Source organism: Emydura macquarii, unplaced genomic scaffold (assembly GCF_026122565.2).
Source record: "Emydura macquarii macquarii isolate MOO-44397 ecotype Brisbane River unplaced genomic scaffold, CSIRO-AGI_Emac_v2 contig_306, whole genome shotgun sequence".
In the NCBI taxonomy this organism is placed as follows: Eukaryota; Metazoa; Chordata; order Testudines; family Chelidae; genus Emydura; species Emydura macquarii.
In genome coordinates, this window is record NW_027130443.1 from 9,861,363 (window position 1) to 9,885,518 (window position 24,156).

General features: G+C 51.2%; 1 protein-coding gene across 2 annotated transcripts; it reads left to right on the forward strand.

Annotated features, from left to right (window-relative positions):
• Window positions 1–2,372: 2,372 nt before the first annotated feature.
• TLE5 (TLE family member 5, transcriptional modulator) lies at window positions 2,373–19,946 on the forward strand. 2 transcript variants are annotated; one of them, XM_067558680.1, is made up of 7 exons: window positions 2,373–2,936; window positions 4,835–4,932; window positions 6,992–7,055; window positions 9,878–9,922; window positions 12,896–12,958; window positions 17,345–17,419; window positions 18,637–19,946. In XM_067558680.1, exons 1-7 carry the CDS (start codon window positions 2,910–2,912, stop codon window positions 18,853–18,855), a joined length of 591 nt encoding a protein of 196 aa, XP_067414781.1. In that variant the 5' UTR covers window positions 2,373–2,909; the 3' UTR covers window positions 18,856–19,946. The 2 variants fall into 2 exon arrangements, with proteins under 2 accessions (XP_067414781.1, XP_067414771.1); XM_067558670.1 differs by having other exon boundaries at window positions 2,376–2,936; window positions 18,634–19,946.
• The last annotated feature ends 4,210 nt before the right edge of the window (window positions 19,947–24,156 follow it).

Here is a 24,156-nt window from a genome sequence, read left to right on the forward strand (position 1 = left end):
GTCCAATAAAATATATTACCTCAGCCACCTTGTCTCTTTACATGGAATAGGTATTCTGGGCAGTAGATCAATATGATGCATTGATGCATCTAAATCTCTCAAGCACCTTACGAAACTCTCCCAGAATCTCTCTTGCATCTTGTTCAGGTTATGCACCCATTTACGTATATGCATTTGCAAATTGCTCTTCAGTGCAAGCACACTTGATCCTTCCCATTCCCATGTTTCAAACTAGGGAGCGGAATCTGTCTTTCTGCTGATACACCCGGATAGCTGAGCCTCTGGGCTAGTTATGTGTTTGCTATAAGAAGCAATTTTAGATATTTTCATTTTAACATGGGGTGGTCACTTATATTTTTGTATCTGCCATCTGTGATTAGGTTGCACTCAACTCCTGCATCTACTCTGGAATTCACTTTTTGTTCATTTATTTCCAGCATCATGAACCAACCTATTGTATCAATGTGCTCTGTAAGGGATCCATCAAAGTCATCATCAGAGCTGTCTGTCCATGAATTTATTTTGCTTTTGTATGTCTTTTCAGGTTGTGCAGAGAGTAACACCCTTTGCAAAATGGTTACCTCTATTGTGGGTATGACACTGCATCCTATGGGCTGCACACCTTTCTGTCATCTTGTGATTGCGTCCGCATTCATTGCAAACAATAAATCTCTGCTGTTTACTTACCCTTGTATTCTGTCTTTATGCATTTTTAATTAGTTGCACTTCAGTTCTTTCACTGCTTTTTAACTCTTTGAGAAGCAGCTTTCACCAGCCTTGCAAATATCCAGGCCTTTGCAAAGTCAAATCCAATTCTCATAATAACCTTGCTTTGACCTATTTATCTATCAATGATGACACAAGTAATCCAATCTCTAATTAGTACATATCTATTAACTGTTCCAATTCACAAGGCTTAGCTTCAATATACAGGTCTGTAGCATAATGATCTATGGTCTCATCTGGCACCAAAGAAAAATGTGCTTTTCCCAGCTGACTTTCTTGCATGGGATCACGGTGTTCCAAGAATTTGTGAATAGCTGTTTTGCAGTTTGCAGTCGCCTTCGTGCTACGGTGAGCTTGTAACATAGCTCACCAATATCCGGGGCCTGTCGCAGGTAAAAGTGTGGAGAACTTCACCCTCTCAAATTTCTCTTCCATGCCGCTTGCCTCCAGAAGAATTTGGAAGGGCTGAAAACCCCTGCTCCAGATCTTTCCCTGGTTCCCTTCTCATCTGCAGGATTCAGGGAGCTTCCTTTGAGGCAAAGATTCCCTTCTGACGCCACGTAATAAAGATGTGACACATGGCAGGAGAGTTCTGGGGCAGGGTTACAAAAGGCTATATCCCCCTTACCTGGCAGGAGTAGCATCCACTGGCTCCAGCCGCAACTGTTACAACCCATCGGGAATTCCAGGCCTGAAAATTCCTGGCCTGAGACTCCACATCAGATTTCAGCTCTGCAGTTACTCACAGCCAAGCCAGAAACCAAGGCCCCAGCAGACAAAGTATTACAATGGCTCAGCGGATATTGTTCTTCCCTCCATAGCCCAAGTCCTGCAGCAGTGGGGGCACATACCCAAGGCCGACGTTGCTAGAGGTGCTCTCTGGTCATGGGCATGACATTAAACTGCGGCCCCTGCTGCCTGCATAGAGCTGGAAGTAAAAGATCTCGTGGCACTTTCTTTATCACCCCGTAACAGAGACTGGAATGGCCAAGGTAGTGAAACTGGAATGGCCAAGGCCTGCTCCCCGCATGGCCCTGGTTTAATTGGCTGCTTTCCCTCTGAAGATGCGCCCTACGAAACCAAATTCGATTAACTGCAAGGGAACCGTCAGCGTCTTTGGGACTCTCGGCTAACTTTTCCAGCTCCCCGCTTGCCGTGTCGGGAGGGAGAGACGCGCTGGGAATGTTTTAAAGGGAGAGTTGCCCTCTGCACAGCGCAGGAGGAGAGACCCCGCGTGGGAAGAAAACCCGGCCGAGTGATGGAGATGACGGCGATTTATTTGTACCGCGGTAGCACCTAGAGGCCCCAAACCCTATTGTGCAGGGGCCCTGGCCAAAGAGAAGAACAAAAAGAGGGTCCCTGCCCCAAGGATCTTACAGCCTGGCATGGAACAGAGTCCGGGGGGAGGGAGATGAGAGAAATGCAATCTAGGGAGGGAGCTGCTTCAGTTAAACCCAGTGTGTGTGTGTGTGTGTGTGGCGGGGGGATTACACCGAGCACAGGAGAGGCGATAGCTACCAGCTAAAGGGCTGGATTCCCATCCATCCTTGTGGAGGGAGGGGAGCGGATCTCCCGGAGGCAGGGCTCAGGCAGGCAGCGTCTCTCAGTGGCGATCGTAAGGCGGGCGTGTATGTGTGTAGAGCGGAGGGGGAGGAGGAGGAGGCGGAGGAGGTTGCATGAAAGGCAGCCGGGGGCGGGCGAAGGAGCCGCTCCGGAACCCAGGCCGGGGAGAGGAGCCGCTGCAGTAGCTCGGCAGGAGCCAGGGGGGTTGTGGCATTGCAGGCGCGGCGCACAGCACAGCACAGCACAGCCGGGCTCCGGGCAGGGGAGGGCGGCGCGGCGCGGCGCGGCACGGCACGGCACGGCGCGGCAGGAAGAGCAGCAGCAGGTGGTGCTGATCAGCCGCAGGACAGGAGCCCGCAGCCGCCATTAAACAATAGGAGCAGCCGCCGCCGCCGCAGCGCAGCGGAGTGAAATCGCGTCCCGGGCAGGCGCAGCGCAGCGCAGCGGGGGCCGCGGCCTAGGCTCGGGCGCTGCGCGGAGCCGAGCGGGGGACAAAGGCGCGGCGCAGGCGGGTGGCGCGAGCGCAGCGCAGCGGAGCGAGGGCAGGTCCCGGCCCAGGCGGCCGCGCAGGGAGCCGGGCGGCAGCAGCCGGAGCCGCCTGCATCGGAGCCGAGCCTGACATGATGTTTCCGCAAAGCCGGCACTCGGTGAGCGGGGGGGGCGCGGGGCGCATTGGAGACGGGGCGGGGCGGGGGGGGGACCGGATGCACGGGGGGGGGTGCATCGCAGTGCGGGGGGGGGCTGGCTGCACCGGAGTGGGGGGGGCGGGGAGAGATGCATGCGGGGGGGGGGGGAGCTGGGCCCACCACCGAGGAGGCGGGGCCTGGGCGCACCGGAGTGTGTGTGGGGGGGGCCCGGCCCGGCCCGGCCCGGGGCGCACCGGAGTGGGGGGGGGAGCGCACCGGAGTGTGTGTGTGGGGGCGGCGGCGGCCCTGGGTGCACCGGAGTGTGGGGGGGAGGGAGAGATGCATGCGGGGGGGGGGTGTGGGGAGGAGGCCGCGTTGGCCCTGGGCGTACCTGAGTGTGGGGAGCGGCCTGGGGCCCATCGGAGTGTGTGTGTGTGTGTGGGTGGGGGGGGGACTCATCGGGGGGCTGTGGGATAAATACTGGGGGCCCCTGTGGGTAAAGGGGTGCATAGGAGTGGGGGTGCTGGGGTATGTGCTTAGGGGCTGGGCCCGGTGGCTCCTGGCTGTGAGAGGGCTGGGGGAGCTGGGGTGTAAGGAGAGGGCTGGGGGAGGGATAGGATGGGGGTGGCGCGTGGGGCTCCGCAGGGCACGGGGTGGGGGGTGGCTCGGCCCCGGGAGTGCTGCTGGGAGAAGGGGCTCCTGCCTGCTTGTGCAGGATTGGCCCAGCCCCCGGCAGCAGGGAGAGGGGGTGCTGCTGTGGGGAGGGGGTGGTTTGGCATATTTTGGGGTGCATGGAGAATCTGGTGGGAGGGAGTTGTGGGGGGCAAGTTGGGAGGGAGATGGGGGTGCCGGGTGGGAACAGCTGGTGGGATGCAGGTGTGGGGGGTGCTCTGTGTGGTTTGGGGGTGCTGGTTGGGACAGGGTGGTGGGAGCGGTGAAGGGGGTATTGAGGGTAGTGTGTGTACGGGGGAAGGGGTCAGTCAGCACTTTTATCTCAGTAGCTCTTTTCCTTTCCATAAATACTCCATTGAAGCGGGTTGCTTCCTCCAGTTTTTTTTTTTTTTTTTGGGGGGGGGGGTGGGTGAGTGCACTCACCGGAATACTTCTCTGCCCCCTCCCCCTCTGACTGCAGTGGGGGCTTGAGCCCATGATTGTCCTGAAAGAAAAGAAATAAATGCTTGTTCTTCCTCCATTTGCCTTTAGAAAACTGGGCTGGAAGATCTGGGGGAGAGGGGAGTATCCTAAACTCATCCCCACCCCAATCAATTCTCCTGATTAACTTGTGCGTCAGATTTCTCAACTGGGGTGTTTCCTGGTTGGAGAGACGCCGTGGTTCCTGTTATTAAGAGGCTTTATGGTAAAGGCCCTGGGCCTTATGACTAGCTGAGAGAAAGCGTGGCTGAGTGGTTAGAACGTGAGCCCGCCACTTGGATTCCATTCCTTCGGCAAGTGATTTAACCCATCTGGGCCTCGGTCTCCCATCTGTAAAATGGAGATCATAGCCCTGCCCTCCCTCACGGGTGCTGTGAGGATTAACGCATTAAAGATTGGCAGGCGTTCAGATACCTGGCCCTCTCCACCATACTCAGTACCATAGATAGCCGGGCAGCGACAGATCTTGGGCAAGCAATGTCTCCTTGCGTTTCCCGTCTGTGAAATGGGGGTCATAGGTATCTCCTGGAGGTGGGGGGAGGCTTAATTCCAGCTCTTACAATGATTTGAGCTCCTTGGAGCAAAAGCGCTAAGGAAGGGGGCTGTTCCTGCAGACATTGCTAGGGGCCTGGAAACAGGGGATGATGGCCCAGTGCTGACCTCCGGCCGTGGGGCGTGGAGGCAGCTGGGCTGGAGGGGACAGGCTCACTGCGGCATTGCTTTCCCTCCTGCCACACTGCCAAGCGCTCTGTTCTGTCTCGTTAAAGGGCTCATCTCACTTGCCACAGCAGCTGAAGTTCACAACCTCTGATTCCTGTGACCGGATTAAGGATGAATTCCAGCTCCTGCAAGCTCAGTATCACAGGTGAGCCTGAGCGCGCTGCTGCGAGCCACAGCCTGGCTCGCTCCGATTCTCTTCTGCGCCTGTCCGGCTCTCGCCCCGCTGGGAGCCGGCGGGGATGTTTTTCAGTGCCCATGCCAAAGTACATGTTGTCTTGGTGATGCCCCTCCTCCCAGCCTGCCGTAAGGGATGCTCTTCTAATATGCTGAACGTTGTCACTGTGACGCTATCGATATCTGGCTGTAGATGATGCTTTCACAGGTGGATCCCAAGGGCCTGTCACTTACCCTCTTGTGGTTTGAGGGTTTAACAATTATTTTAAAAAGGGCTCTGCAGACAGGGAAGTGTTGTCCAGAGGCTGATTTGCTAGATAGATACTGGTAACAGTTGGAAGAACCAGATCAGTTTCCCTCGGCCTTCTCCTTTACATACCACTGTAGCTGCCAGAGTATTGATCATATGGGAAATATAGAACTGACCTGAGGAGGCAATCCCAGAGGAAGGAGAAAGAGACCCTAGCAGTGTGCATTGGAGGAGGACTTCCTTCCCAATGGCCAGACTTGAAATGCAACTGAGAGCATTAGGGTAAGGCTTGCCATAGCTAAAATGGCCATAGCTAAAATGGGGAGGAGTGGGGGATGTGTGAATCATGCCGTGTTACAATCTTGTAGATAATTAAAGCTGAGTGCTTGAAATTTTCCCCTTCAGCAGCAGTGCTGTTGGTATCCTTTGCTCAGCTAGGACAATGGTGGTGGACTAGCCAGTTGTGAGTTTCTAATCAGTTTTGTGTACTGGTTCCTATGCATTAGTGCATTGTTCCAAATGCTGCAGGGGAATGTTGAAAAATTGGGTATTTTTAGATTTAAAAGAAACGCTTCTGGTGATCTTAAGATTTGGCTTTTATCGTAACAAAATCTAAAATAATGGGCCAAAATCAACCTGGTAGTATCCTCTTTAATGATCTAATATGCCATTAGGATCTGTCCATTTTGTGCCCGTAGGGATATGACTTTTTGTGGCCGTTAGCGTGTTCATTTAGCGCTGCTATGACTTTCTCACGTGCCTGGCATTCGAGTCAGGCTTCTGCCGGACAATAGGAGTGGATTGCAGGTTCATGCCAACAATGTTACAACAGAAGTCTGTGCCCGTCAGGAATCACTATTTAGAAATGGTTGATTTCCCAGAACACCTCTGCCTTTAAGCTGTGCCATATATGGTGTTTGCAAGTGCCAGAAATATATCCGGAGTAGACTGTAGGTCTTTCAATGGGAAACATTTGCAAGGCTTAATCTGCTGAAAGAGAGGCAGGTAATATGCAAGCAAAGGTAAAGCTGTTTGAAATCTATAACCATGGCACATGCTTGCTGGAATTCCAGCGGTGGAAATCACCTGCTTTATTCAATTTGAATACATGAGATAACAGAAGATGCTGGTTTGTTTTTGTTTTTTGCGTGTCTGCATGATCAAGAAACTAGTCACTGTTACTTTCCCATAATGCACCCAAAGTCTTTCAGGAGAGGTGTGTATAATGCTGTCCCGACAGCCCATGTGATGATTACTGACAGGATCTGAATTTCCCAAGTGCTGGAAATGGGTCCATGCTTCAACCCTTCCCGACACCTGTGACTTGACTCGCCTAAGCAGGGGCTGCAGAAATGGACCCAAGGCTCGGTTGGAGATCCCTACTTCTTTCCAGTGTTCTCTTTCCCAGATGAAAAATAAAGGCTTGGCTAATGGGTAACCTGGTATAAGACCTTCTCGTCACTGGGCAGTCTAATGCTGTTAGAGTATCTTCTTAATTACTTGTATTGTGATAGCACCTAGGATCTCCAGTGATGGATCAGGACTCCATGGTGCCAGGTGCTGTACAAAAACAGAACACAAAGACAGTCCATACCCCAAAGAGCTTACACTCTTATTTATAACCTCTCTATTGCAGTAGTGTTTTGGGGGGACCATTGTGCTAGGTGCTGTACAAACATACAGGAAACAACTGTTCACTAGCCGAGAGCTGTCGCTCCCCAAAAGCCATTGTGATCTCTAGCCAGGCTCTCTGAGCACCTGTCTGTTTTTGCTTTTTCAGCTTGAAGTTGGAATGTGACAAGCTGGCCAGTGAGAAATCAGAGATGCAACGTCACTATGTCATGGTAAGAGTCTGTTCCGATAACAAAGGGCGTGGGGCTTACGCAGTGGGCTGTGGGAGAACATGGATAAACAGAACACTAGCTCTCAGGTCTACCCAATAGATGCCTCCCCAAACAAAGTAACTGGAATGTGGCTTATCCACTTGGTGGGGGACCAGCAGACGTCACCTTCATCCTGCCTCTGTTATGTTGCCGCATCAGAGTGGGGTCCCCAACTAGGTGGGAGGGGAAACTTAGGGCAGCTGTTTTATAGGAAAGACTGAGAACCACTGGACTAGGAATACAGCATGTGAGCCCCAAAGAGAGGAGACGTTAGAAAGCTGGATTTGTAAGCAAATCCTCATGTCAGATTATTATTTATGATGGGGCCAGTGGAGAGCTGGGTGCTGTTGTGCTAGGCACTGTACAGATAGTCCATGTCCCCAAGAGCTTACAAACGAAATAGACAAGACAACAGCGTAAGGGGAAATGCACAAGTAACGTGCTGTTTTCCAAGAGAGAGCCAAACATGGTCTCCAGGCACTCAGCTGCCACAGCGAGAAGGGTCCTTAAAAAACTGACCCAGAGATATTTTTGGGGACACCTGCAGCTTCTTGGGGGGTGTTGGCAGGGGCGACATCAGGGAGTGGGTGGTTGCCAGTCCTGGGAAGTGGATGTCCTTGTTCTGTAAGCAATAGGTGGAAGAACTCGGTGACAGGCAGCCACTGGAGAAGCAGAGGTATTCTGTGCTAAGGAAGAGTGGAAGCAGAGTGAAATCAAAGGAGGGCTGGGGCGATTCTCCAGCTGACAAGCTGCTGGGAGGAAGGACAGCCAGGCAGTTTCAGCTCTGACCTGGGCATCAGGATCCAGGATTTGATTCCTGGCTCTGCCATTGACCATCTTGTCCTCTTGACTCCTCTGGACCTGGGTAAAATGGGATGGCACTTAACATACCTGCCTGATAGGAAGTAGTGAGGCTTTGACTTGCTAGTGGTGAGATCCTTGGCTGGAAGGCAGGGGTGAGACTATTATCCACAGCTCGGTGTATTGGCAGATAGCAACACTTGACACAGTTGCAGAACAGGGTTTGTATTGCAAATGCCAGGCAATGCTGATTTGTAGCACAGCTGCTGGGTGTAAATTAGACCCCAGACTTGATCCTTCATTGCCTTGTGCAGTCATCTACACCAATGCAAAGGCTGCCACATCAGAGCGGTGGGGCGCGGGAATAAATGACCACGCAAGGTGATGGGCAGCGGAGAATCCGGCGGGGGAAACTGACTGCCGGATGCATGCTTTGTCATTTTAGTTTGTTAGGGAAACACTATTCTGCTGTTCTTCTTCTGGACATGGTCAAAACTCCGCTGTCGGTAGTGCCATGTTTGGCTGGGATTTGGCATTGTGTGTTGTTAAATATGCGCCTTTAACTCCTGGGCACAGCTGGGCTGGACGTGCAGAGGGTTGGGCTGACATGCTCCTCTCAAGGAGTTAGTGGGAAATTCTTAATGCAGTCCATAAAGATGAGCCAGGCTAGGCAGGCAGCTGCTGCTTCTGCCCTGGAATGGAGAGAGAAGAGGAGGAATGAATGCAGAATTTCTTATGGGAAGAGTTACAGATTTGAAACGGAAGTATGAAGGGCAGAACCGTCCCCATGGGTACAACCACCCCCCCCCCCTCAATCCCAGGCCTTGGTTGCTACCTGACCAGGGGAGGTTGGCTGATTTAAAAAAAAAAAAAATCCATTCTTTGAAATTCAGCTCTTTGATGTACAATAGGTGAGCTGCAAGGACAAAAAATAAAACAAAGCATTGGGGTGTGTGTGAGAGAGATTTATAGGAATGCTAGTGTCTTTTTATTATTATTATTTCTGGCATGGAGGGTTGACAGCTGGTTTATAGGGTTTTGTGGAGAGGGATGGGGAAGTTTGGATACCAGCCCCAGCGCTCACTGATACGCACTTTGAACCATCATAAGAGGCTATGGAGGAGGAGGGCGTGAGAAGGTGTGGAAGGTGTGGTAGGATGAGATTTTTATCATGGAGTGGTGCGTAACAGCAATTCTCAACTTCTCCCTGCACTGAAGCCAATTGGTGGGCTGGGAGGGAGAGGATTATTAGGCAGTGCTGGGAGTCCCACGATGGGACCAGAACCCCATTGTGCCAGGGGCTGTACAGGCACGGACCAAAAAGACGGTCCCTGCCCTCAAAGAGCTTACAACCGAAGAAAATCATTTAATTTAATCACATGTTGCCCCTGCAGCCAACTGTTGCCCTCTGCCAGTTCTAGCCAGCAATTGGTTAGCGGGAAGCTAGCAGAAGGGTTTTATTTCTGAAATTGTTAGCTGCTGCGGCCGTTAAACTTCGACTAACAATTAGCGGGGGTTCCCATTTCCTGCCCAGCTTTAAAAAGGAAGAAAAGAAAATCCTTGCATATGAACGTGGACTGCAGGGAAGCAATAAGGGTATCCAAACAGAGAACACGAGAACACCCCAGAGATGTAATTCTGGGCTCACTGAAGTCAATGGAAGCTTTTTCCACTGAAACCAGGATTCCCCCCCAAGAGGGCAGGATTTGAAACCCTCAAAGTCCAGGGTATAAGTCGGCCTCTACTGGGGGTTGGGAGAAAATTGGTTCTCCTGTAACTGCTTACTGCAGGGTTTTTTACACTTCCCTCTGAAGCAGCTGACACTGACTATGTTCAGGGATGAGACACTGGACTCAATAAAGTGCTGATCTGATCCAGCCTGGCTCCTTCGCAGCTTTGTTAGAAAAGCATTGATGGTTCAAGACGCTCGTTGCGTGTGGACTCTGAGTTGTTGCTGTTTTTTCTCTCCTCCCCTCCCGCAGTATTACGAGATGTCCTACGGGCTCAATATCGAAATGCACAAACAGGTAAGACAAGCTTCTCTCTCTCAATGCTTTCTGCAGCTGTTAAAACAGGGTAGGAAGAGGTTGGACTTTCTAAGAAATTAGTTACTTTCCTTGCTGAACCTCTGGGGATCTGACCATGCTCCCCTGTCTCTGCCGTCTTAATTTCATTTTGGAAGTGGTTGAAAAGCCATGAAGCTTCTCCTCTGTTCTGTAAAATTTGAGCTCCTTCCACGCTTGATTCATTTCCTTCTGCTCCCTTGCACGGGCGCACCCTCGCCTTGTTGTTTGCCATTCAGATGCCCACTGCTCTGCCCTACCTGTGTGGGCTAGCGTCCAGTTGAAGAACAGACCCGAGACTCTAGCAAATGAAAAAAACTGGGGAGGGGAGACTCCGCTCTGCATCTCCTGTCAGATGTTGGGCTCCAATAGAGAAGGGGGGGACCAAAGAGGCACCAGAATGAACTGCTCATCTCTGTGGGATTGGGGGGACCCCAACAGCACGTAGATAAGCAAAGATCAAAGGTAGGAAACCGGGCGGCTGTGATGCCAGGCTGAGCTGCATCCTCTCCAGAGAGCTGTTGAACTCCTCAGTACGACGAAGAGATGCGCTCAGTTCATAACCCCCCGGAAATCTTGTTTGGACTCGCTGATCTCCCTAGCAGCTGCTGCTTCCTCCCTGTCACGTGTCCCTCTGAAAATGCAGGGGAAGCAGGAAGAATCCTTGAAAGATTCTTTGAAAATAATTACCCTGTGATTCACGAGGCCTTGTGCTGCGTGGTTTTTAACTGTTCACGGGCCGGAGAAAACACTTGTGGGCCAGTGTCAGATGGCAGCCCCGAGGATGGGCAAGCTACTTGTGGGCAGGGAGTCTTTGATTGGGAGAATCTGGGAGGTTGCAGATTTTATGCACCTCCTTAAATCTCTTTGGGGCAGGGGAGTGGCAACATTAGCTCTCTTCTGTGGACCTCTGGGTAACTTCAAACACCTGCTGCTGAACTGGGCCCCGTCACCAATTTAAAGATAAATGTTTCTAGTTAAAGGGCAGCCCCTACTCTATATGGAAGATGCTTCAGAATTTGGCAGGTCCAAGTGGGGGACACGAGGCACGATTTGTAGACCACAGCCAATGTTTTCAGTGATTTCTGATTCAAAAAGCAATGAGCACCCATCCCTAAGGAAATACCCGGTCCCTTCACTTGTCTCAAAAAATCAGCAGTCCCTTTTGGGAAATACAGGCCTCTCTTTTTACACATGGATTTCCTCACTCTGGCTATTTAAATCAAACCAAAAGCTGGATTCTGTCTGTGCCAGCTCTCCCCTTAGCTCTCTTAGCAAAATGCAAACCCGGTTAATGGTGGAGTTTAACTTCTGAGCCCTTGAGTGGGTTCAGAATTTGATTTTGCCCATCCATTTCTGGGAGGAGGAATATATTTTTTGTTTGTCTAGATGTGAGCATTGAAGGCTGTGAAGCAGACTGAGCTGATCTGGCAAACAGGAGATGTGTGATGCAAAATATTTTTTAAGCTCTCCCAGCTGCTAGGTCCATGCAGCCAGTAATGGGTGAGGCTCTGGGCCAGATCTGCAAAGGTATTTAGGAGCCAAAAGAGGCAGATAGGCACCTAATGGGACTTGCAAAAGTATCTGCTCAGGCTGGGCACTTAACGTCTATTGACTGTAGAGCCTTTATGTCACAAGGGATCGTTGTCATCATCTCGGCTGACCTCCCATGTAACACAGGTCCTAGAACTTCTCTAGATTAATTCCTGCTTCAGGTCTTACTGCTGGGGTTGATCCAGAGTGTATCTATTAAAACAAATCCAATCTTGATTTAACCATTTCCAGAGATGGAGAATCCACCATGGCCCTTCGCCAGTTGTTACAGTGTTTAATTACTCACTGTTTAAAAACTTGCACCTTTTTTCTAGTCTGACTTTGTCAAGCTTCAGCTTCCAGCCATTGGGTCTCGTTAGACCTCTGTCTGCTTTTATTTGATCAAACTTCTCTTCCCTGTGCAAGTACTCAGGGCTGTGATCAAGTCACTCCTTAAGCTTCTCTTTGAGAAGTTCCTTGAGTCTGTCACTACATGTTTTCCACTCCTTTAATCTATCTCCTGGTTCTTCTCTGAATCCTCTTCAGGTTTTCACATTAGGTCCCCAACCTGCTCGTTGCATCTGTAAAGCCCAGTAGGTGCCTATGTGTATCATCAACCTGGCCCCATAGTCCTCTCCATTCAGTCGGAATCAGTCCTTGATTTATTTTTTTATAAACAGCTTTGCTCATTCCCCAGGAGAAGAGCGTTAAATGAACATTTAGAGTCTCTTTAGTAAACCCCATGGGCACCAGCTGACACTGTTATTTTATCTGATCTCTTGGATAGTTTTTTCTTTTTGCCCTTCCTATTAAGAATCAGCCTTTGTCTCTCCCTGGGCCTGTATTGGTTGTTATTAACCAAGTCTCCCTCTTGCTAGCTCAGCTGCTGGGAGAACGTTCCTGGTGCAAACTCTCAAGATTTATAGGGTTTAAAAAAAAAAAAAAAAAAACAACGCAGGGGAGGAGTGAGACGATTCCAAGGAGACCTACAACTAATTTCAGCACGGCCTCTCCCTTTTGGAAGTGAGAGGAAGAGAGTCTGCTGCAGTGAAACAAATGTCTGTCTAAATCTGAACATCGTACATAATTCAACACTTCCCAGCCCGGTTTCTAATAAATTTCCTTCTTATAGGTCCCTGCTTTCTTTATTAAATGCATATTTGAGTCCCTGAGAGAGAAGGGAGAATATTGAAAACTCACTGTGTGATCAGCAGGATTTATTTTGGCAAGGGTCTGGAATGGATTTTTTTTTTTTTTTTTTTTTTTAATGAATCTGGGACTGGCTGGGTGGCTTCTGCTAGGAATCGGGGTGTGAAGCTCAGGCAGATGGATATTGATCAGGGTAGTTCATCTGCAGGGGAGATGTCGCTCCCTTCTGACCACTTCTTTTTTTTTTAATTCCAGGCTGAAATTGTCAAGCGGTTAAATGGGATTTGTGCTCAAGTCTTACCCTACCTTTCTCAAGAGGTAACCTTTTCCCTCCAGTCCCTTTCTATACTGTGAATCGCAAGCAGTGGGGGCTTTAACAACGCAGCTTAAAAGAGCCCACTCCTGCCAGTTGCCAAGTGCCTTCATGTCCCTTTCGAGTTCAGTGGGCGTTGTGGGGGCTGTTCCACAGAATTGGGCAGGCGGGGTTAAGCGCTCAGCCCTCATGATCGGGCCCAGCTAGTTTCTCAAGAGCTCTGCACCCAATGCACCAAATCTGGGAGATGTGTTTTAGTGTCTCGATGGGAGCTGACCTTCTGAAACTCTGGCCTGAAACATTTAAAGTAGCACTTGGTTTCCCCCCCATTTCCACTCTACATGTTATGGTTAAAATATCCTGTCTTCTTTTGATGAGCATCCACAGACAAAAATCTGCTCTGTTTTCTCGCTGTGCTTTCCCCATGATTAGAATCATCGTCTGCTTCTCTGAACTATGGTTGGGGCATGCTGGCAGCTAATTGGGAGGATGGAGTGTGTATTTAAAAAAAAACAAAACTCCATATGGCTGTTCTTTAAGATCTTAGTTCCTTTGCTTCATTAATTAACATACTTGCTGCCTCTCTTTTTTTTTTTAAGGGATGGATTAATTGGAGTGGGAGGAGAGCGTGGGGGCATAATCTGACACCTCCCTTTGATTTTTGACTTGGGAATCTTGGTGTGTTTACCTTTGCAGTACAAATCTCCTAAAATGCTATGAGGAGCAATGGAGCTTTGGTCAGAAGGAGTCAGAGGGGTGGTCGGGGGGGGGGGAAGGACGGGTGTTACTTTGTTCTCCAATGGGGGAGAATTTAAGGAACTTGGAGATCAGCTCTCTCTAATAGCTTAGCCGCGGCTAAACCTTCTGTGTCTTAATGCAGCGCCCTCACCTTGTCCCTGTGCCAAGCCCGAGAAGAATCTGCTTGCTGGAGATTGTATTCAGAGCCTTTTTTTCTTTTCCTTTTGCTACCCCAGTGGACCAAATACAATAGTAGCTTTTCTTAAGATAGCTGCTGCTGTTCCTGTTCTGAAGATTTCGAACATTAGCGACGGCCTTCCCAATCACTTTCTAGGCTGCCTGTTGCTCCGAGTTTGTGCCCAGGTCATGTTCCAGGGCTGCGAGCGTTTGATCTTTGAAGAAAATATTTGGGTGCTTAAACTAACCAGTGTTTCTTCCTTGCTGCCTTTCATAGGGGCTCTGCGTCCTCACTGTAGCTCCTTGCTCGTGGCTGCAGCCTGGAGTTTGGTGCATGTTCTGGGTAAAGGGTCATACTTGCCCTGGGGCTGCACAGGGACCTGTGTTCAGTTGGAGCAAATCCTGACCCCTCTTCCGTGGTGCAGAGGCCTTCTTGCGTTGGAAATGGGATTAGGGGAAGGAGTCGCGGTGGTGCATGGGCCGTCCATGTGGCAGAGTCCAGATCAGGGTGGATAAAAAAATCAATCTTTCTTTAATAAAAAAATTGGATTTAAAAAAAAAATACAATGCAGTTTATTTAAAATAGATTTTAAAATTACATTTGAAATTGTGACAATTGTTTAGGCCTAAACTTACTATGGTCTGTTTAAAATAATGGACATAGTATTATGCAGTACATATCTGCTCCTGAAGTCTTAAAGTGAAGACACTAGCTAAGTACCTGTCGCTAGGGTTTGTTGAAGTGCTAACTCCACTTTTGGAGCCCTTTCTGCAGGGGCAGAGGGAGTATTTCCTTCAACTTGGTTCAGTGACTAGTTCATTCAAAATTGAGAAACCAATTGGGAGTTGGAAAAAGCAGAAAGTTTGTTATGAACATAAGAATGGCCGTACTGGGTCAGACCAATGGTCCGTCTAGCCCAGTATCCTGTCTTCTGACTGTGGCCAAAGCCAGGTGCTTTAGAGGGAATGAACAGAGCAGGGAAATTATCAAATGATTCATCCCCCTGTCATCCAGTCCTAGCATCTGTAATCAGAGGTTTAGGGGCACCCAGAGGCTGCGTCCCTGACCATTTTCGCAAATAGCCGTTGATGGCCCTGTTTTCCACAAACTTATCTAATTCTTTTTTGGAACCAGTTTTACTTCACAACATCCCCTGGCAATGAGTTCCACAGGTTGACTGTGTTATGTGAAGAAGTACTTCCTTCTCTTCATTTTAAACCTTCTGCCTATTAATTTAATTGGGTGCCCCTGGCTCTAGTTATGTGAAAAGATAAATAATACTTTCTCCATGCCATTCATAATTTTAGAGACCTGTTGTATTTCCCCCTTAGTCGTTTTCCAATCTGTGTGTAAAAATGAGGTGTGAAAAGATGAAATCTGCTAGTTCTAATATCTTGTAGGACATGGTAACCAAAAACCAATCCATTCCGCTCACTAACTATAGGGCACCCTTCATTTGTTTAATAAATCAGTTAGTTTTAAATGCAAAACATGTTTTGATCAACTTAATTTTTTCTCACATATCCTGCCCATTTAATGTAGCTTTATTTAACTCATAATTTTTAAAATGTTGTTTTTGTGCATTTTTAAGTGTTTGAACTTCCAACCAGGTAGAGCTTGACACACCACAATTAAAAAATTAATCATCTAGTAAATAAGAAATGAGTCATTCACCATTTTAACACAACAGAATTGCTTAAATAAATGTGCATGTCTATAGTATGTCCTCCTGGCTAGCAAACAGAAGCACCAAATTTAGGCCGACGGCTATATTTAGTTGCAAATCAACTTTTTGTAATGAATACCACCTGATGAGAATGCATCTTTCTTTAAGAAAATAACTAAAAAGTGCAAATGCAAAACAAGCTTAAAATGGATTATTATAATCCCGAGTCCTGCTGCTGATCTCAATCATGATTAAAATTGGTAATTTTTTAAAATCATTTTGGTTTAAATCAATCCACCCTACTGCGCCATGTGCTGGTGGGGAAGTTTGAGGTTGGGGCAGCAGAGACAACCAAGAGGGGATGTAATAGAGGTCTATAAACTCATGAATGTTGTGGAGAAAGTGAATGGGGAAGTGTTTCTTTTACCCCGGCACATAACACAAGAACCAGAGGTCACCCAATTAAATTAACAGCAGGTTTAACATCAGGACGTACGTCTTCACACAACGCACAGTCAACATGTGGAACAAGTTGCAAGGGGATGTTGTGGAGGCCAAAAGAATAACTGGGTTCCCAAAGGAACTAGATATGTTCATGGAGGATAGGTCCATCAGTGGCTATTAGCCAAGTTGGTCATAGACGCAACTCCATGATCTGGGTGTCCCTAAACCTCCAACTGCCCGAAGCTGGGACTGGACAATGGGAGATGGATCACTTGGCAATTGCTGTGTCCTGTTAGTTCCCTCTGAGACATCTGGCCACTGTCTGAAGACAGGATACTGGGCTAGATGGACCCTTGGTCTGACTCAACATGGCCGTCTTTATGAGTAGCCAGAGGCAATCTCTGGCACCCTGTGTGGTGGGAAGGTGAGAGAGTGGAGATCCCCATGCCCCTTCCTGGGCTGTGCAGATGATGTCCCCCAAGAAGAGGAAAGGCAGCTCACTGAGCGGAAACTTCTCTCCACGAAGTCTCCCAGGAGCATGGCGATAGACCGAAAGCGGCTTGTCCTCTGTGCGGCGTGGGCAGTGGCCCTGTGTTCCCCCTCTCCTCTCCCCCCTTCCCCCCCCGGTGATCTGGAGAGACCATTCTAGCTAGGGCTGGAGGCCAGCCTGCTCTCTGCTCGCTGGCCATGGGAGGTGCCAGTTAATCCCTCCCTTGTCCCACCAGGGCTGCTCTGGTTTGCCCCCACTCCTGCTGTTTATCTGCCCCGGGCAGGTCATTCACAGGGCTGGGACTGTGGGCGGGGGGGATCGGGCCACTCGCTGGCAGCTGTGTAGGCAAAGAATTAAAGGGACTCTTCAAGGTGCGGGCCGGAGTCATCCAGGTGGGGCAGCGTGGGCGCCGCGTGCCCTGCCGTGCTGTCTGGTCTCTTGGTGAAGGCCGGATGGCGCCAGGGCTGGCGGGTGGGCACCTTTTTCCTGGTTCAGAAGTCACATGGGTGGCTGCAAATAAACCCAGAGCGGGGCAGGGGCTTCAGGTGGGGAATAAGCAGGAGGAGCTCAACTCTTGCAAGCCGGATCTCTTCGCTTGCGTCCCCCGGCAGCGTGGGGACGGATCCTGCAGCGCACAGCTCTTGTCCCATTCATGCACGTGAGCGTTGCAGGATCAGGCCCTTACCTGACAATCATCTGCTCATCCTCCAGCCTCTCCTGTAAGGGGAATTAACCCTGGCCGGCAGGTGTTTAACCTGCCTGGCCATGCGACCTGCTGGGGGAGCCTAGGGGCCACTGGGCTGGGCTGGACCCAGCCGTGCTGAGTGAGCCACAGTGATTTGAAATGACTCAAAGTCTTTATTCCCTCTCCCCAGCACCAACAGCAGGTCCTGGGAGCCATTGAACGAGCCAAGCAAGTGACTGCGCCGGAACTGAATTCCATCATCCGTGTACGTGATGCGGGGTTCGGAGGGGAGGGGAGGAATGCCAGGGTCAGATCCCTTTGGCTAAATGTGGCATGGGAGTGAAGTGATACCAGCCTGAATTATTTAAAGCAGACAGTCCCTGGCATGCCGCAGGGTGGAGCCAGAGCAAAGAAAGTCGTAGCTCTTCTGGGGGGAGACAGGTGGGGCTCCCAGCTCTGTCTCCCTTGGCCTTTGCCGCCCACCCCACCAGAACTGACACTGGCTCTTTGCACAGCATTTGTGCAGGCAGCATCCTTGGGACCAGCGTGCACTGGCTTCTCACCCCCCTCCGATGCCCCCCCAGCCCTGCTCACCCAATCATACGCAGACCGCCCGCGGGCCCAGCGCCTGGTTCTGTGACACGGTCCCATAAGCCAAGGGCGCAGCAGACGCTGCTTCTCAGGAAAGCCCCGCTGGCAACGAGCTGCCCAAACAAGGTGTGGGGCAACGAGGAGCTTTGCTAGAAGAAGTCAGACGGGTTCCAGGGCATTTCAGTGCCTCTGCAGAGCGTTCGACCTCCGCGGAAGCCTGCCGGTTGCGGCTCTGCCGGGAGCAGGCTGGGTCGTCTGAGTTGCAGCGGGCTGGCATGGGCCAGCCAGCGAATGTAATGGCAGGCCAACCAGAGCCTGAATTGGGCTGCGTTGGGCCAGGCCGTGTTCTGAGCCGGCTCAGCCGGCGGCAGGCGAGCTGGGTTCACGCGCCCTTGGTTAGGCTGCTGTGGCTCCATCCACCCAGCCCAGGAACAGGGCTAGGACCTGGGCTCCCGCGCAGGGTCAAAGCATGGGGCGGAGGCAGGGCTAGCCCGGGGGGGGTGGGTGGGCCCTGGACCACGGCTGAACCTGTGGCTGTAGCGTGCTCCGGACGTGGCTCAGTCGTGAGTGTAATGCGCTGGGGGGGGGTTTACAGCTCCCCACTGTGCCTGGTCCATGGAGGGCGAGGAATCTGTTACAGGGCTCTCCAGCTGTAGACGCCCGTGGTTTTATCTCCGAAGGTCACCGGTTCAGTGCCAGGCATTGGCCAAGATGGCGGCTGTCCCAGCTGCACGTTAGGATGAGGCCCTGTTGTTCCTCAGTTTCCCTGAGGTGGTGGCTTCCCCAGTGGAAGGGGAGGGGGCCCCTTAGCTGCAGGGGGAGGGCCGCACGCTTGCCAAATGACACATGTCCCTTTCCCATTGTCTGTCTGTCCATCCTTCTCTACAGCAGCAGCTTCAGGCTCACCAGCTCTCGCAGCTGCAAGCTCTCGCGCTGCCCCTGACTCCGCTGCCCGTGGGCCTGCAGCCTCCTTCCCTCCCGGCTGTCAGCGCCGGCAGCGGGCTCCTCTCGCTCTCCGCCCTGGGCTCCCAAGCTCACCTCTCCAAGGAGGACAAGAACGGTCACGACGGGGACGCCCACCAAGATGACGACGGGGAGAAGTCTGATTAAAGTGAGGGGGCTGGGGGGGGAGGGGGAAGGGTTCAGTAAAAGATGCAGTATCGCTCCGCTCCGCAGATCTGCAGTAGTCTTTGGTGGCAGCCCACCAGGTACACAACACAGGCCATGCTTCTCTTCTTCCCCCCCCCCCCCACCCCCACCCCCACGATTGATTGGGGGGGCGGGAATCCAAGCACTCATCTCCCTTGAGAACGGAATAAAAACGCGGCAGCCGTAAAAGCGCCGTAGCCACAGACGCACGGGCTACTAAATCCCACGCTTCGCCAGCCCCCGCACCTGTCACAGGCCTCGTCTCGTGCAGGCGCTCCCGCGCGGCTGTCACCAGCTCTGGGCCTGCGGTACGTTGATCTAACCCCACGCTGGGCAGATGGGCCCAGCTGCGTCTGGACTCTGGGTACTGCATGCAATCACAGTGGTACCGTTCCACCTCTTTTCTCCCCACCCCTCACCAGACCCGGTGCGTATTTAAAGATACATACTTGTTCTCCAGCCCAGTTAACTCTACGCTTCCTGGCCGGTTCCCGCCCCTACACACACCAACCTCTGTAGGTTTCGATTGCGTCTCACTGCTTCTGGACCTGTACTATCTCGGCCAGATCCGCACCTTGCTTCCTGCATGTATCTGTTTAACCAGTCCTGAGAGCACTCCACTAGTCCAGTGCGCCTCAGTCGCCAGGTGTCTCTCTTCGCGCTACTTCTCCACTTCAATCTGGAGCTGGAGTCCCTGCCTGCATGGTACCTGGCTGTCCAAAGTGGGGGAGGTGTGGGGGAGAGGGGAGAAATCAGACCAGATTAGAACCTCCCCTTCCTCCCCCCCCCCATTTGAAAAAGGATACTGCAGCTTTCTCTGTTTCTATTTCAGTGCGCTAGCGTGTCTTTCTTTAAAAAAAAAAAAAAAAGAAAAAGAAAAAAAGAAATGAAAAAAAATAAATCTGGTGTTTGTATATAGTCCTTTAGAGAGAAATCTTGTTTTGCTTTTTGTGTTTAATCCCTCAACCTATACTAAGAGGAACTGAAAATGCTGTATTGAGGTTGTTACGAGCTGTGCCTTTCAAATAAAGAAATAAGAAGGTTGGTTAAAACCACGACTCAGCTGCTGCTTTCTGGGCCCTTGGTATTAAAAGGGGAGAGGGGGGTTGTGATCTGCCCCCTGCGGTAGAAGCAAAGGATCTGGGTTCTTTGTCTGACTCACTGTGGCTTTGAAGAGCCCTACTGTGCCTCAGTTTCCCCATCTGTAAAATCGGGGGGGGGGGTGGTCTTTGGATTACAGCTGCCACAATTGCGAGCTGTGTATGCAAAGCACCTCCCATGTAATGAGAGGTGGGGCCTGTCCCAAAGAGCTTAGACAACAGTAGAGAAGAGAGGGAGGATGGGAGGGGAAAATGAAGGCACAGGAGGGGAGGCGACTCTCTTGGCAAGTCAGTGGCAGAGCTGGCTATAAAACCTGGACTCCTGCATGGTGCTGTATTCGCTGACTCTGCTGCCTTGGCCGGGTGCTCTGCGTGATGGGGGGGACAACACGGCAAGGACTCAGTCCTGCTCCCAGTGAAGTGCCGTCACGTAGCATCAGGCTGTGCGTGCTCACTGTTATGTTAATGGCCACTCCAGCACCCATGAGAGTCAGATGCACTTTGCGTGTGGGGAAAAGGTCTGCTCCATTCCCTTGTCCTGGACAAGGGTTTCTGCTGGGAATCTCAGATGCTGGGGAAGCCCTGCCTCAATTCTGCACCTGGTGCAGTGTGCTCTGCCTCCCCTCTGCCCCGCCCAAACCAGGGCTATCGCTAACGTTGGTCTTCCTAGGGCGGTGAGATTTCCTTGTCTTTATGAAAACTGCCCCGATCTGTATCTGTTCAGTGGGTTTCTCTGTGGCTTCGGGGTTTTCAGAGGCGCCAGAATCTCACTGACTTGAGTGTCTTAACTTCTTTAACAACCTCACCCTCCATGACGTGAAACAAGGTGAAGAGTTGATTGCGTGGCTAGACTGAAAAGCCCTGCAAGGATTTCCTGTTCTGTCCCCTTTGCTAGCACGCGTGGTTCAGCCATTCTCTTCTCTGCGCTTCCTCCTTAAGGGAAACTTTCCTTCCCAGCTCTGCGCTCCCACACGGGATGGCATAGGAGCCGCCATCTGGCTTCATGCAGCCATCAGCCCCCGGGCCTTTTGCTGGCAGAATGCAGAGCTCTGTAACTGCACGGTGCCCGCATTCACTCTGCACCCGGAGCTGCTGCTGGTGCTTTGGGTGAAACGTCCCCGAGCAGGCTGTGTAGCCGGACGTCCGAATAGACCAACAGCTTCCTGCAAGAGCAAGCTGAAGAATAGCTAAAGGGAGAGGAGCAGACAACTTCCTGGAGAAAAGCAGCTGATGCTAGGGTTGGCCAAGAGCAAGTTCTGTTATGGGTTTTCTCGATGCCCGGATGTTACGGCGATGGGCCGCTAAAGCGGGGCTGGGGATCATGATCCAGGCTATTCTGCAGCTGTTTATAATATGACCTCTACAGACCACACAGGACTGGTCCCCATGAAATGCTGCAGGCCTGATTCCCCCTTCCCAATTGTTACTGAGCATCAGCCGCTCCCATGTTGCTTAGCACCTCTGGAAAAATCAGACCCTCACTGCCCTGGGGCTGTGATCACACTAAAGGAACCAACAGCTAGCTCTTAATAATCATAGCATCCTCTGGCTTCAGAGTCCTGTTCTGACTTGATAACATCGCCCTGCTCTTGGTATCTCTCAAACCAGCTGGCGTGGGGAACGGTCTGCTCCCTGGGGGCACAATCTTGCTCCTCGTTGAAGTCGATAGGGAAAGCTGCCAGGGCATGCAGTGATGCTGGCTCAGGCCTTGGCAAAGCTGTAACGGTGCTTGCTGAGTCAGGGAGCGCGAGCCACCGTGCCTGCAAGCTGATCACGTTTAGCAAATATCATCCCCTTTCAAGAAGATAGGATTTGCCTCACCAAATCGGACCAGAGGTTTGTCAAGTGCATTATCGTGCCCCGGGGCTGCTGCAGAGAATGGTGTGTGCAAGTGGTGGAGGGGCAGAGAGACCGTAATCCACTTGGCAAATTGTGCAAAAGGCTACCTGGTAGCCCTGGGTCCCTCCCTTGCCCTTACATTTTATTAGAGTTGGCCTGAAAAAGACGAGGTGGGTTTGCAATAGACCAGTTTGGGTGTTTGCTGCTTTAAAGGACGTTGTGCACATAAAAATCCCACCGCTGCCTGAAATAGTTTTTTGCAGTGCCCTCAAGCTTATCTGTCACCGACCGGGGAGGAAGGGTGTAGTTTTGTTTTTTTTCATTTACAAGTACCTTGTGCAGTCGACGGCAGTTTACATCTGGACCATTTCCCATGCAGGGCGGTTTGGTCACGTGTGGGAGTGGGGGGCTTTCCCACGAGGACAGGGGTGAGGGAAAATGTTTTACAATCTTGGGGAGTGGAATTGGCAAACTGCAATAACTGGGGGCTGACCACCCCAAGGCTGCTCTTGTCAGTTTCAGAAATGCTAGAAAGAGCAGGAGCGGGATCAGAGAACACCAGAGGGTCCCCAGGAATTCCTTGGTTTTAATCTCAGCTCTGATGCAGCCTCTCTTTGTGACCTTGGATGGGTCACACATGTGGTGAGCATATGTGAAATGGGGATAATACTTGCTTCTCTGACTGGAGAATTAATTAGTTGGTGTTTGTAAAGATTTGGGGAGATGAGGAGCACTATATAAAGTGTTGCAATCAATGGCTAGTGTGTACACTGCCCTCTGCTGGAGAGAATCAGAACCGCTTCACTGTGTGTCCTACGCCCTATACTGCTAATGGCGATTCTCCTTTGGCTCAAGTGGCAGGGGTGTCTGAGTTCCGTTCCATCTGGCTGTGGTGTATGCCACAGGGACATTTGTCCTCAATAACCAGGAGTCTGTTACAGCATTAATACCAGGGAATGCAGGTATGAGTTATCCCAGCTGTGCGAATAGAAAGGGAGGTGCCTTTACCAGCCACTGGTGGGTATAGCCCTGGAATTGAACAGCAGAAGCAGAGAGGGTTCCTGCTGTCTGGGGAATCTAATCTCTAATCCAGCAAATTGGTGTTTCCAAAATCAACGATTCCTCCAATACAAGGAAACATTTCCTAGCGGGACCCGCCAGCTGCTGCAGCGGTGACTGGATCAGCCCCAGTGCATGGAGGCCTTCACCCCCTGATGGCCTGTTTGCTGCCCATGTGTGTTAGATAGGAGCCACCACCTGGACACAGCTTTGGGAGTGGTGTGAAATGAGTTTGAAGGGTCTCAGTCTGGCTCCCAGGGGACAGTCAATGCACGTCGCAAAAAAAATCACCGTGCAAATAGACGCTGCTTAGTCCCACTGTCAGCAGACTGAGTGGAAAAGCCAGGAGCTCCGTGGGCCATAGAAGCTAACCTGTGTCAGGTTCTGTTAAGCTGCGGCTCCAGCTGTATCTAGTCTGACAGCTGCTCTGTGCTCTTGAATTCCTGGATGCAGCAAGTTTATAATGCAAGAGGCCAACTTGGCTTTCACTCGGGGGCTTCTGTTACAGCAGCATTTGCTAAAGCAGCTCCTCCAGAAACAGCTGCGGGGACTAGCTGGCTTTGAGGATGGCTTGCGCCAGGTGGATTCTTTCCCTTCCAGGTCACTGGTTCAAATCTAGCTGGCGGGCAGGTGCCACCGGGCGTCGTCACCTTCCAAGGGCTGTTCGGGGGCCAAGGGTGAAGTCAGTTTGCTATGTTTGCAGTCTGGTTCCTTGGAAAGGGGGCGGTTGCAGGTGGCTCTATTACAAAACACGTTGTGGTTAGAGCAAATTTGCAGCCTCAGCAGGTCAGTCAAGGGTTGAATGAACAAGACAGTGTTTGCTGTCAGCTGAGAGCTATGGTATCCTGACAGGGAAGGGGGAAAGGCATGCGTTGCTGCTACCTGTGCTGTATATAGAGCATTAGTCTCCAGGGCCCCCTAACCCACTTTAAAATGTAAACAGAGAGCCATCTCTCTCTCTCGGATCTCTGGGCAGATGCTGGGCCCATCTTGCATTTTTCTTCTTTCCTGAGCGTGATTTCTGTAGCAGCCTATTGGTTTCATGCCTCGGGCTTTCCCACCAGGGCATGTGACTCCCCAGGCTGGTGCTAGCAAAGCACGGTGGTTCTCTCCAATGTGTCTCGCTCACTGATCGGGTTTTGCTCACTCACTCACATTCATCTTGGGGGCTTCCAAGGGCGGCTGTGTTTTCTGATGCATTTCTCAAAAGAAACACCCAAAAAGCCCCTTCCCGGCAGCGGAAGAAGCTTAAAACCTCTAACCC

Excerpts from the sequence above, each read along its gene's own strand:
- TLE5 (XM_067558670.1), top strand. The coding sequence starts at position 2,910 with ATGATGTTTCCGCAAAGCCGGCACTCG. Across the intron at positions 7,056-9,877 it reads TGCAACGTCACTATGTCATG|TATTACGAGATGTCCTACGG; the intron begins GTAAGAGTCTGT and ends CCCCTCCCGCAG. Across the intron at positions 9,923-12,895 it reads ATATCGAAATGCACAAACAG|GCTGAAATTGTCAAGCGGTT; the intron begins GTAAGACAAGCT and ends TTTTAATTCCAG.